Consider the following 14,447-nt stretch of genomic DNA (forward strand, 5'->3'; position numbering starts at 1 on the left):
TGATATACATAATATATATTTTTTGGCAAGTCTTTGAATATATCTTTTTGAAAGTGAACATTTGTAACTCAAATATTTGCTTCTGGGGGTTCCCTGATACAATATTCAAAGATTTGCACACATTTTCAAGATTTTTCAAAAATAGCAGATCTACAAGCTCGCAGCGTGCGCTGTGAGCTTGTAGATCTGCTAATTTTTAATATTTAAAGCATAAAATATTGCGTAATAATGTGTTCAGGCCTATGAACGTTTATCCATGCTGCTGTGAGACGAGTGTTCTCTTATCTACTTGTTGGCTCACATTTCCATTAGCAGCGAACATCCCAGCCTAACGCCATATTGCTATGTTGCTATCGCTGTTTTACCATCTGCTTCCATCACTTTAGTAAATAATATATATATTCATTTTCCCTAGCTGGTATTTTGATATTGTTTTCACTCAGAAGTTATGTATATTATTTCTACAATCTTTATATATATTATGAAATATTTATTTAGCATATTATGTTCGTCCCTCCCTTGGTAAATTATAATCCATTAACTAAATGGACATTATCATATCACCTAAAACAGTAAAATAAATTACCAATTAACCAATTATAGCACAGAAAAAGTGGATATCGAGATCCACTTGGGACAGGCATGGCTCCAAAGTGTTTATCATTTATGATGTATGATGTATTTGGGCAAAGTTTGGGCCAAACCAGACAGAGGCCCAAAGACTTCCATTGAAAAAAGTTAAATAATATTTCAAAATGTATAAAAGCATCTTTGGCCTACTGGCAGTGCACAAAACTTTGGCACCTGCATGTTTGTGTATATTGTCTATGTCAGGCAGAAACCTTGTACTGTATGGACAAAACTATTACTTTTAAGGAAATGGGGAAAAAATAACCGGTCTTCCAATGAAACGAATGTAGTTATTATTGTTTAGTCACAAGCTCTTGTTAATATTTTCATTGGTTAAATATTTATAAAACCCAGACAGACTTAACTACTTTCAACCTACAGTAGCATCCCTATTTTAGCAATGTCGTTATAGGCAAAACATCACGTTGCGATGTGTTATGAGCTTGCAATCGCTATTTTTGCTCATTTTGGGTGACGCTGTCATACGACAAAAGTATAAATAGGACAATTCATTAATGAAAAAAACAATAACATATAAAGATTAAATATGGAATTACAAGGTTTCTGGCCGACAGCAACAATGTATTATTTGGTCATTTCTAGAATGTGTGTAAAACAGTAGTTCTCAAAGTAAGGTCCAGGAACCGGGATGAGGTGATTCCAAATGTAACTCCGAGAGTGTACAAGTGGAACCAAATGGACCTTAACGGGTCCACTAGGTTCCATTTGTATACTCCCAGAGTTATGGGTGGTCCTTGGAATAAAGATATTTTAGAAACCACTGGTTTAATTTAAAGGGTTGGTGTTTCTGGAGGGGAAAAGGGGGCCGGTCAGCTCTCCTCCAGCCAGGACAGAGAGTCCGTGCTGGGGTCGGCCAGTCGGAGGCTGGCCTCCTGCATGCTGCGCTCCAGGTACTGGTGGCACGACGAGCAATGGGAGGACACAGCGTTGTGGAGGAGGTACAGCTGGTTATGAAGAACCTTGGCCTGCAGAGACAGAGAGGGGGGAGAAGGAGAGGGAATATTTGATTATGGCAACTGGAATAGCAACTCTTTATATGGATAGGGCTGTCACGATTATGACATTTTACACAATGATTAATTGTCACTCAAATAATTGCGATTGATGATTTAATTGTGTTTTTGTTTGGCTTTTAGGCTTTGAAGTTGCACATGGCAGATGTGACACATAACGTAAATATACAAAGAAAAGACATATTTGACAACTCTATACTTAAAAAAGAACATTGATGGTGGAAATAGCTGATGCGACACGTTGTGGGCTTGTAGATCTGCTATTTCCACTATTTCTGAAAATGTTTGAAAATATATGAACATTTTTCAACATGGACACGATTATGACAAAATAATTGCGATTAGACGATTATGTAATAATTGTGACAGGCCTATCCTTGACCTCCTGGAGAAATGGTTTCAAAGTTCATTCAGCCATTCATACATTTAAGTTCATACAATCAATCTTTTATCTCAAGCCCTCACTCAGACTCTCTATTCCATTTTATTTATCTCTCTCTTTCTCTCTCTTCGTCTCTCTGTCTCTCTCTCTCTCAAAGAGCAGCATGATAACCATAGAAAGTTAAGCGTTTTTGAGTACTTAGAAAAGCACTATATAAATTCCAGATGTTATTATCTATTATTATCATCATTATCATAAACAGTAGCGTAAATCAGTGGATAGAATAGTACCATGAAATAAAACAGAATAACAGAGAAATAAACAGTTAAAGCCAATACAAAATAATAAAACTGGAAAAGATACAAAGAAAAGGACTTAACATAAAGGTATGTTTTAAGAAGTGATTTAAAAGATGACACTGTTTGTCTGCTAGCCTTGGATCCCGAGGCGGGGTGTTCCAAAGCATTCTCTGGTCTTGTGGTACTGTAACTCACCTTGTTTTCTTGCAGCAGGTGCAGTTTCACGGTGAGATCCTCTTTAGTCTTGTGGTATCGTTCCTTCTGCTTCTGGAATTCGCTCTGAGCTTGTTCCAGTTTAGGCAGCGTGTTCCCATCGCGAGGTCCCATGTTCAGCTCCTCCAGGTCACAACGGTATGCATCATACTCTATCCTGAACACAAGGTAAAAGAGCTGCTATTCAACTGTATGTACTGGAAGCTGCCCATACCACAGTCACAGTATTCTCCTCTTGTACAAGGGAGCTTAGCCTGTAGCACTGGCTCTAGCCTTGGCGTCCTTGCAGGCTTACGCAAAGGCAAAATGTAATTTAGAGAGCATGTTATGTACTGTAGATAGGTCATTGTTGACCTGGCACCGTACAACACAGGTCTCAGCTGCCAGGTCATGGCTGTGCTGACATGACCCGTACAACAACCGTCTTCTAATGCAGGGAATAAAAAAAAGAGAGATCAGGAGGACAGGAGATGAGGAGAGGAGAGACTGACCTGGCTGACTCGTATTGTTTGACGTTAACCATGGTATCTTCTATTGTCTTGTTCAGCAGGGTGTTCATGCCAGTGGTGAAGGTGTTGATGGAGGCAGCGAGAATCTCACCGCTCTTACACAGAAACCTTTGGCTCTCTGCGTTCAAACCAAACTCTACCTGACACACACACACACACACACACACACACACACACACACACACACACACACACACACACACACACACACACACACACACACACACACACACACACACACACACACACACACACACACACACACACACACACACACACACACACACAGGGCTACCAATCATTATACCACACTTATCTCATTGGGGAAGCCTCTCGATTTAGTTTTAGTCATAGTCTTTTGAATAAAATACATTTTGGTTTTAGTCATATTTTAGGTATCTGAAATGTTTTCGTTTTGTTTTAGTCTAGAAAAATGCACAGGTTTAGTTAAAGTGTAATTACCTGTTACCTTACCTATCCACTTCGTGCCTTGTGGGAGTTAAAGTGTAATGCACTGTTTTAAATGATTCACAAGCGTGCATTCGTTTGGCGTCAATGAAACTTTACAGCCATTCAACATGTCAATCAAGCTTTTAATTTACGAACTGAGATAAGCAACTCTGGGCCATTCATTCTCTTCTCTAATCAGTACAGGTTTCTTTAGCTTGCATTGTATTTCAAGTTTAGCGTAAACACACCAGCTTACCTGATAAAATAACTTTAGCTTGTGAGCTTACCTTTGAATAAAATTCTGAATGAATTGGATTAGTTGTTCTGGATCTCTTCTACACTAGTCCCACGAGTCCCTCCCTAACATTTTTGTCTAGTTTTTATATGTATTAATATTTTGAAAATAATTGAAAAAAATAAAAAAATAAAACATGGCTCCCTACTAGAGCCCTGCATCGGGAGCGCACTCCCGCGGGACCTGCAGGACCCGTCACCATATATTGCGGCGCGGGTGGTAGTTTAATCCCTGCGGGAGGGGACGGGCGGTCAAATTAAACTCGGCGGCGCCGCAAAATCCCGCACTCTCCCGCAATAAGCTTTTATCTATACTTTAGCAAGATGTGAATATGTAGAGAATCAATGTAACTTCCCCTGCTGAGCGCCTGAGGAGAACGCATGGACCTACAGCACGTGGAATTTCTCTTTCTCTCTCTCTCGCTCTAACCCCCTCTCGTCTGTTAACGGCTAACCGGTGGGCAGATATTTGCGGTGGCATTGTCGCTCACTATTTAGCCTAAATAACAACTATTTATTATAATATAGTCCCATCGCCTATGTCCAATCGCAATATAAACACTTTACCTCTGTTAACAACCTCACAAATGCTCCTCTCTCGCGCACGTAGGCACTAGTCTAGTCCTGTTGGTTTTGGATCTCAATGGATTATACAAACGTCAACGTGCCTTCTTTAGCAAGTCAAGATGTGAATAGAGAACGCAATTCTCCCTGCTGAGTGAGGACAACGCACCCACATTGATACAGTACGTGGACTGCGTCTCTCTTTCTCTCCGCCAAGTTCTCTCTCTCTCGCCTCTTGCTCTCTCACTCCGTGCCGTGGCTCCCTCGCTCGCCCTCTCCCTCCCTCTCTCTCTCTCTTTCTTGTTCTCACCAACTGTCAGTCCGTCACAAATATGCTCCTCGCATGGCGCACACGGCACACTTTTTTGTTTGGTAATGGTTTTGGATCTCATTTCAATGTGCCTTCTTGGGAGGGAGGCTGTTGGACGTTCTGCGGTAATGTGCGCCGCGGGAGTCCGCGGGTAAAAATTCACATAATTTGTTTGTCGCGGGTGGGAGCGGCGGAGAGGAATTGTCTGCGGGCGGTCAAAAATAAAATCATTGCGGCGGCGGGCGGGAGTGGTCAGAAATGATGCGGGAGCGGGCGGGAGCGGGATCAAAACATCAGTCCCGCGCAGACCTCTACTCCCTACCTAGCTCATTAGAAGGACAATATCATATCAGTCAACAGAACCAGAGACCTGCGTTTTCAATGATCTCTCTATCCATTCAGCTATGGCTGCCCCTGTCAGTCGTATCCTGATTATATAATCTATAATCATCATCATCATATGACTCACATGCAGTGGAGGAGTTTTGAGGCTGAGTTCTGCCAAAGTATCTCCCAGTGCCTTGTGGGTATTGGCCATCCCACTGATCTGATTGGCCAGCGTCTGGGCCAGCTTGGTCACATGACAGTAGCGCTGCTGGTCATCCTTTAGGACCTCGAGGCGAGGCTGGAGGTCGAGATCGACAGTACGAGAACCACGGCCCATCTTCTCACAGAGAACCTGTCTGGTACACTGGGGGGGAGTCAAAGAGAGACAGAGAGGTATTAGATTGCCAGTTCTCCAAGTGAGGTCCGTAGAACCTCAGTGTTTAACACCACAAATCTTGTATGGCACAACAAAATACATATTTACAATTCAGGAATTCAGCAGACACACTTAACCAGAGCGACTTACAATAAGCAAAGTAAACACATATGTCAAATGCAGAGAGACAGAAACCAAGAACCAAGAAACTGTCCTTGTCTAAACAATGTACTATCAAAATAATAGTCTGTACTCTGTACATTGAAACAATACCTACTGTAGCATCTGTCTAAATAACCTGCTATGTATATCTTAACATTGTGAACCACTGACACTATCGATGATGGAAGACAGGATGTGAGGTAAGTACAAAGATAGATGTTGTATCTTAAAGGAGTAGTTCACCCCCAAAATGACTCTTTTTTTGTTGCAGTTCTAAGACAAAGAATATATATTATAGTAAATTTACCCCCATTGATTCCGGATGGGGAGTAACACCTTTGGGTCCCCATCCGGAATCATTGGGGGTACATTTATTATAATATATATATGTCTTAGGAATGCAACAAATACAAAATAATATTGTTGAACTCAAGTCTCCATGGTGTGAGTAATGAATAGAAAGAAATTTCATTTTTGGGGTGAACTACTTTAAATTAAGTGATCCCTACATTCAACCATTAGGTACTGAGCGGCTCCAACTCTATGGTCAGTGCCAGGTGTATGTCCCTAACTAGCCCCGTCTGTGAGACACAATTCAACGAGGAACAAAACTTGACATCACACCCAGTATAGTTGATAGTGACAACAGGAACTCAACTTGACATGACACCCGGTTCGGTTGATGAGGGACTATGGGGGACACAGTTTTCAACATAACAGCGATCAGAAGCGTGATTGTGTGCCATGATTTAGTAAGTGTGCAATTGCTGAAATTAATAGAGCCTAAATGAATGATACTCGTGACACCGTGCTCCAAACTAACACACACACAAGCACAGACGCAGAGTCTCTCACCTTGTACTGGGTGAGGCTCCACTTGCGGACTCTCTCCAGTTTTTCGCTGGTTCTATTGTTGTTGCCCTGGACAACCACAGATCCACTACCTGCCTTATGGGGGTTCACTGGGGGTGGAGGGGTCATAGGTCAACATGGGCCATATGGAACACATACAGTGCACGTATACTGTATGTGTGATATTAAAAACCAAATGAAACAGGACAGATGTATCATACAGTAGGTATGCATGCAGGTTGTAGTGTGTGTGTGTGTGTGTGTGTGTGTGTGTGTGTGTGTGTGTGTGTGTGTGTGTGTGTGTGTGTGTGTGTGTGTGTGTGTAACATTACCAGAAGTGTGTTCAGGGTTATCTTCATTCTGTTCTGTTGCCATGGTGATCTCCAGACCCGCCCCAGTCGAACAGGAAGTGACATCGTTGTGGCCGTAGTTTGGTTCCTGGAGGAAGTTATGAACACACAGAGAAGTAAATATTAAATCTTAATACTTCAAGACAAAAAACAAACAGGAGAATGCTGTGGTTGTATTGGTCAGCTCCCATTACAACCGGAGAAGGCTGTGGTTGTACTGGCCAGCTCCCAGTACAACAGGAGAATGCTGTGGTTGTACTGGCCAGCTCCCAGTACAACAGGAGAATGCTGTGGTTGTACTGGGCAGCTCAGTAAGAAGTGAGTGAGCAAAACATTTTACTGAATAAGTCAATACATAATTTTGCTTTTAAAGAAAAGCATGTGCACACACACACACACACACACACACACACACACACACACACACATACAGGTCAACAGGGGCCCCTTCTCATCAGCGTGGGAAACGGAACTCTCAGGGGCCAATCAGAATTATGGGCCCCTCAGATCAAAGGGTTAAGCAGGTTGTCACGGAGATGATAGCTCCCCGCTGTGATTGGTCAGGGTGGAATGATTCCGACCCCGCCCACCCCCTGGCAGTGTCTCAAGGTCAAGGGTCAGTGGTACACTCAAGACAGGAAATGATCACCTGACACAGATGAGCCTTAATGACTGTATTTCTCTAGCGCGCGCACGCACGCACGCACGCACGCACGCACGCACGCACGCACGCACGCACGCACGCACGCACGCACGCACGCACGCACGCACGCACGCACGCACGCACGCACGCACGCACGCACGCACGCACGCACGCACGCACGCACGCACGCACGCACGCACGCACGCACGCACGCACGCACGCACGCACGCACGCACGCACGCACGCACGCACGCACGCACGCACGCACGCACGCACGCACGCACGCACGCACGCACGCACGCACGCACGCACGCACGCACGCACGCACGCACGCACGCACGCACGCACGCACGCACGCACGCACGCACGCACGCACGCACGCACGCACGCACGCACGCACGCACGCACACACACACACACACACACACACACACACACACACACACACACACACACACACACACACACACACACACAGTGAGTGTTATTAAAATAGCCACAGAGAGGGGTTCAATCTAATAACATGTTGTTCAACTGGGGAAGTAGGGGAAGTGACTGAGACAGAATCATTTCACAACCAGTATTATTACTACTACTACTACCACCACCACTACTACTAGTAGTTGTACTATTATTACTACTTAGTTAGTTAAGTTAGTTACTACCAGTATTCTGAGTGTTATTAACACTACAGTGCTACTGCAATGCACATTTTAGGCATGATCAGATGCTCTTATCCAGAGTAACTGAGAGCAGGGTAAATGGTCACCTAAATCGAGTGCAAAGAAAAATAATGAAGTTAGTCCTTCAAAATTAACACACACAAAAAAACATCCTAAATAACATCTTTAACGTTTATGCTCAAACAAACAGGGTAAATATGTCTATTTAAATAACAAATTATCTCAACAAGTAAACAACATACATCTGCATAGTAGTATGCATTAACTGGGTAATAGTATAACTAGTCTAGCATCTATCAAAACAGGCAACGAGAAATGATGCAAGGAAGGAGGAGCAGAGATAGCTATCATCAACTGCTATTCCTGCTATTTTTTTAAAGGTTTTGAAATGTTCAACATGAAAAATACGCTAAAATAATTGCGATTAGCCGATTACATAATAATAGTGAGAGGCCTAACAATATAGCGTGTGGAGAAGGGGTGGATCATGTCTTGAAGGTAAAGAGGTGCCCCGCCCTTCATTGATATACTATTAGCAGTAGTATTACTCAGGGCTGGTCAATATATCCATTATTTATTGATATAATAAAGCATAATAATTGCATTTAGTTACATGAGACTAGATAAATATAATTTGGGATTTTGCATATTGTAATATTACGGCAAAAGTGTTGTCTATTGCTGTTTTTTATGATCTAAGCATTATTGTATACTTACAAAAATTGCCCCCCGCAAAAAACAGACAGTGTGAGCTTGTAGTTGAATTGAATGGTAGATCGGCTATTCCTGGTATCTATGAATGACCATTTAGACTATTTTATGTATTAGGTATTTAGAAGATATTATTGTTAGAACATCACAATATCGATAGAGGTATATTGTAATATATATTGTTGTCCATATCTCCAAGCCCAAATTGTTGCTACTACTACCTGTGTAGCTCAAGAGTTGAATGTCAGGCCGGGTGCCATCTTACTCTACAGGTGAGTCACCTGTTGATGACATCACTAGCTTTGTACACACCCGGTATACTAACCGAGTGGGAGGCAATCACTGCTAACCGCAACAATGGATCCCTTATCAGACATGCACGGCACACACACGCACACTCGCATGTGCACACGCACACGCACACACACGCACACGCACACACACACACACACACACACACACACACACACACACACACACACACACACACACACACACTCACCCATTGATTGTTTTTTTTTCCCTTCTGATGTGGTGTTTAATATCAGGTTGCTACAACAGAGAGCATAGATAACATTGTAACGTTGCCAGCTAGTCAGTGGAAACGCTATTGTGTCCCTCAGTCATTTAGGTTCATGACGCTCCTGTGTAAACAGTCTCTCCAAAACACATCAATAAAGCAGCTGTCACAGACAGATTATGCGAATAAATAATTGTGGCCCTTTGCGTTAGTTGATGTTGGATTATTATTTTCTACAGTGCATTTGTACATACTATATAGAGAAAAGTGGTCCTGCATTTACCCATTAAAAGCAGTGGGCATCTCTAATACAGCACCTGCTGGGGAGCAGTTAGGTAGGGGTTCAGTGTCTTGCTCAGGGACACTTCGACACAGACTTGGCGGACTGGGGGTCAAACTGGCGACCTTCTGATTCACAAGCGTGAATCAGCTACGGGTGCCTCTGTCATATTGAATAGCTGAACCTGGTAGTCAAGTGGTTAGCGGTCATACTATAGGTGCAATACGCCCTCATCAGTTGATGAGATAGGTTTATTGCCGATCTGCAAGCTCAAAACCGTGTGATATCTAAATGCAACAGCAATCTGGCAAGTCCCGGAAAAGACGCGCTGTGATTGGACAGGCATCATTTGAGTGGCAGCCTCGCGAGGCCCCTCCCCTAGACGAGGCTTTTTCCTCCCCTACTAATACAGATAAAATTCTGTTCCCAGCACCTGCCTCAGTGGCTTAGTGGATTGGTCTCTAGGATTCCAACCCATGCGCCCCCGGTTCATATCCCGGCCGTGCCACTTTTTCTGGCTACACCCCACGGAGGTTAGGTTTAGTGTTAGGGGTAGAGTTGGGCCGTCGAAAAGATAACATGTAGACATAGCGACAATGCGGCTCAAAGGGACTGTAGTGTCTTGGACTGCTGCAGGCCAATCACACGCTGCCAGGGTGGGGCTTGCCAGATAGCGTTTGACTGTGAGCTTACTGTTGCAAAAAACACATTTCTTATAGAAAGCATTTGTATTCTTCTTCTTCTTCCTCCTTGTTGTATTGTTGTTTTTAATAGGGAACTTTATTATGGGGAAAAACTGGTGTATTTTCTATTTTAACCCTGGGTAAAATAGCGCATTTTTTTAACACATTTCCTTAACGGTTATCGGTTACTTAACCGATAAGGCTTAATGGTGACCAGTTAAAGGGGAAGACCACCCATTTTCAATATTGAACTATGTCATTAATATTCCTTAGAGGAGTTGTGTGGAAATTAAAAGAAAGTTCCCCCTCTTCTGCGTTGCCTAGAACTGGAGGATTGATTTGGGGGTTTGTATTGCAAATTACAACTTGATGACATCACACATTGTACATTGTACTCTACTATTTTTACAAACCCCAAAATCATTCCTCCAGTTCTAGGCAACACAGAAGAGGGGGAACTTTTTTTTTTCCCACACAACTCCTCTAAGGTATATTAATGAATGACATAGTTCAATATTGAAAATGGGTGGTCTTCCCCTTTAAGAACATTTCTCCAAAAACAATCCTGTAACGGTACCTAATGATGACAGGTTTATGGCCAACAGAACTTCCTGTAGGAAGTGGCCTTCAGCAAGCCACTGAAGTCTCGCGTAGCCTGACAACTAATCCACAATCTCTGAATGCTATATAGTCTGTAACTACACCTGTCAAACTGTCACCTGTTTGTCATTTCTGTACACAAAAATATATTTCAAAATAGCTTTCCATTCTAGTTTTTAATTTCCATCTGATAAGCAGCAAGCTAGGTCTCATATCTACAAGCTCATTTGTTACGATACGTTGTGAGCTTGTAGATCTGCAATGTCCTCTATTCGTGTGTGACACTGTTGTATTACAATGTATAAAGAGTATTAAAAAAAAGACAATAGGAAAGCTAACATAGAGACAGTGTAAAAGAGACAGACAAGAAGGTAAGCTGAGAGGGAGACAGCAGGAAAGACTGACAGTGGTACAGCTGAGAGTGTGGGAGAGAGACAGTAAGACAGCTGAGTGGGAGACAGTGTAAGAGAGAGACAGACAGTTGGAAATCTCAACTTTTTGTCACATCACACATTACTGTGTGAAATAGTGGGTCAAATTATTTGTGGTATAACTTAAGGTCTCTCAACATTACAGTTACAGGAAGAGTTAGAATAGGGAAAGAGAATAGAGAAGAAAGGAACACTGAACAAAAGAACAGGAAGGCACAGTCAAGTGAATTCGATGTACTGTACAGTATATGCTGCAGTAGGTAGTAGCAGACAGTAGCAGACATCAGCGTTGTGTCGTTGTGTCCTTGTGATACATACAACGCTGATGAAGACTTAACACCGAAACACCTACGTTGCTGGCTGCTCAGCAGCATACCATGCCCACTTAATGTATAAAAATAAAAGTGCCCTAAAGAACAGTTCTGGTGTTCTCTTTGAAAATGTTATTGTAAAGTTACCTTTCCAGACCGTGCAACCGGTAAAAAAGCTTAGTATTGTTGAAACGAGTTGGAGGCATGCTCGCAACCTTGATTTAAGACAGTAGGAAATCTGACACAGATACAGTGTAAGAGAGACTGAGCTGAGAAGAACTAGTTCTCTACTCTCCTGTACGAGTCACTTCAGTAGCACAATGTCTCATAAGTGGTGTTCTTACTGTGGGAGCTGTGACATCCGAGGCCTCCTCCTCCTCTCCGCTGTCACCTCCTCCTTGCTCCTCTCTCTCCATTGATGCAACGCTGCTACTCTTCTTCTCTGCAAGGAGAACCAAACAACACATGACACTCACACCCGTCAGCATGACCACCCACGAACACATCTGCACACACATGATATGAAAACTATAATAGAAAGATATTGACATAGTTTTAAAAACACATATCTTATTTCAGTTTATTTTCATTTTTTGTTACAACTGTAATCTTTATGTAGGTCTATATTATTTTGTGATGCTACAATAACAACTGAATATTTCTGTTGTGATCAATAAAGGTCTATCTACTGTCTGTTACTGTGTATATCCATTTGTAAGTTACTAGGATAGACCTGTGGACAGGGGTCATCAACATGTCTGTACACGGACAGAAGTGTCTGGGGCAAGACTTGGTTTTGTCAGTGACAAATTCGAGATTTTCTTTTTCACACACCAATACAATTTCTTATTTTCATCAAATAAATGAATTACTGAATGTTAGTCTCCAGATTTTCTTCATAATGTATGACACTTATTTACTACGACACTATGGCATATTAGGAGTCCACTAGCACCAGTGGATCTCAAATGTTTTATTTGCAAGGACCAGGTCAATTTGGTCCCATTTTTACACTCTCGGTGTTACAGACCTGTTATGGTCATTCAGGCCTATCTCGTTGTGTTGCTGGTAATAGTATTGTCTTTTTTTTATGTCCGTGGCAAAAACATAATTGACAAAAATTTCCACCACAGCATGGAGATTGGAGACGACCCCTGCCTGTGGATAAACAGCACCATCTCGTGGCCAACACAGATATGTAACAGTTCCAAAGTGCTCACACACACCCTCCTGTTGACTGTTCCTCCTATTCTATATTCTGTAATAATGTTTATTAACAGTAGCCATGTATGTCATGTGAACATTCATCCGTAGCCAACAAGCTTTCATCTGGTATGAGTCGTGACTTTAATTATAACTTACAGGCACAAGACAAGAGGCAAACACACATCCAAGTAGCCTAGGCCTGGAAGAATGCAGTGTACAGTACAAAGCTTTCACTGTCAACATGACAACCACTGTGACCCATCAAATCGGGCGGTGACTGCATTGCCATTTGGTTTTGCAAACATGCACGATCAAATACAATGTAGTAAATCCACATTGCAACAGTCTAGTAGTAATTCTATAGGTCACCAATGTCGGTGTTATGTCATAGCTAGGCTGTAAAACAGTAGCAGTGTTGAACTAAATCGTTCAACGTCTTTACCACCGTCGAACGTACACGGTTTAATCACAGCTCACACGTTCAAATGAATAAAACTATTCACATTTAAATGTAGGCCTATAAATAAAACAGCAATTACTCTGAAGAGAATTGAGCCCAAACATCAGTGGTGTAAAGTAACTAAACTAACTATAAGTAAAGTACTTTGTACAGCACAATTTTGAGGTATTGTACTTTACTTGAGTTAGTTCATACTTGGCAATTTCCAGTACTTTTACTTCCACTACATCTTGGATCCAAATATTGTACTTTTACTCCACTACATTCATTTGAAAACTTTTCCATTTTGATGCCAATACTTTTACTCAAGTAAATTCCGAATACTTCTACTTGTAAAAGAGTATTTCTGTATTGCAGTATTGATCATTTTACCTAAGTAAAACATGATGTAAGTAGTTTTTCCACCGCTGAACAAAACAGCGAACAGTACCTTTACGACTTTAACAAACTTCCTGTTTCTTTCTTTTTCTTCTTTTCGTCCTGTCCTCTAACGCACCCCTCTCAGAGCAGGGTCAATGTGATCAATCAGTGTGATCGGATCAGTCTAGACGTCGCATCATGTTTTTCCAGGTGACACTTGGTTGTCAACTTCAACAACACTTCGACAATCTGGACAACAACACAAACATAGGAAATAATGGTCCACTCTGCATCCCATCGTACGGACTGTCACTCTGTGATTGGCTGCTTGGTTGCATCCCATGGTCCGGACTGTCACTCTGTGATTGCATGGCTGCTTGGTTGGAGGTTGGATCCATAGAGTTGGATCCCACTGTCCCAGGCAAAGATCTAACTAAAGATCCGGTCTGGAACGGATACGGAAACGGCCTGTGCGCGTACCAAAGATGGACTTTTTACCCAGATACAGTAGGCGGGTTTTAAACCGGATGAGCATTGAACAGTAAAAACTTTGACAGCCAAAACTCAGGCGACATCACATCCGGGTAAGAGACCCCTCCTTGCATCGCAGTTGAAGCCCCACCCCGTCTTCACTCTGGTGTCGGAAGCGTTTTCCCCATTCATTTCTTCCATAGACATTTCATAAAGTATTTATTTCAACGTTTTTAAGCCTTGGACAAAGCCACCTCGGCTGGAGAGGAATCATGACAATATATAGTCTATATATTTTTGAATGCAACAATTAATTAGAAAGCTGAAAAAAAGGGC

The 14,447-nt window shown here is 42.3% G+C and overlaps 1 protein-coding gene across 1 annotated transcript; it reads right to left on the reverse strand.

Moving 5' to 3' along the window:
* Positions 1 to 1,262: 1,262 nt before the first annotated feature.
* LOC308298215 (arfaptin-1-like) lies at positions 1,263 to 13,836 on the reverse strand. Its single transcript, XM_080741774.1, has 8 exons — positions 13,711 to 13,836; positions 11,959 to 12,056; positions 6,735 to 6,840; positions 6,406 to 6,512; positions 5,155 to 5,376; positions 3,050 to 3,207; positions 2,541 to 2,715; positions 1,263 to 1,616 (listed from the first exon to the last, which is right to left on the reverse strand). Exons 2-8 carry the CDS (start codon positions 12,028 to 12,030, stop codon positions 1,461 to 1,463), a joined length of 996 nt encoding a protein of 331 aa, XP_080597900.1. The 5' UTR covers positions 12,031 to 12,056; positions 13,711 to 13,836; the 3' UTR covers positions 1,263 to 1,460.
* Between the last annotated feature and the right edge of the window lie 611 nt (positions 13,837 to 14,447).

The sequence above is a fragment of the Nannobrachium achirus genome (genome assembly GCF_963921795.1).
Source record: "Nannobrachium achirus genome assembly, chromosome: 14".
Classification (NCBI taxonomy): Eukaryota; Metazoa; Chordata; class Actinopteri; order Myctophiformes; family Myctophidae; genus Nannobrachium; species Nannobrachium achirus.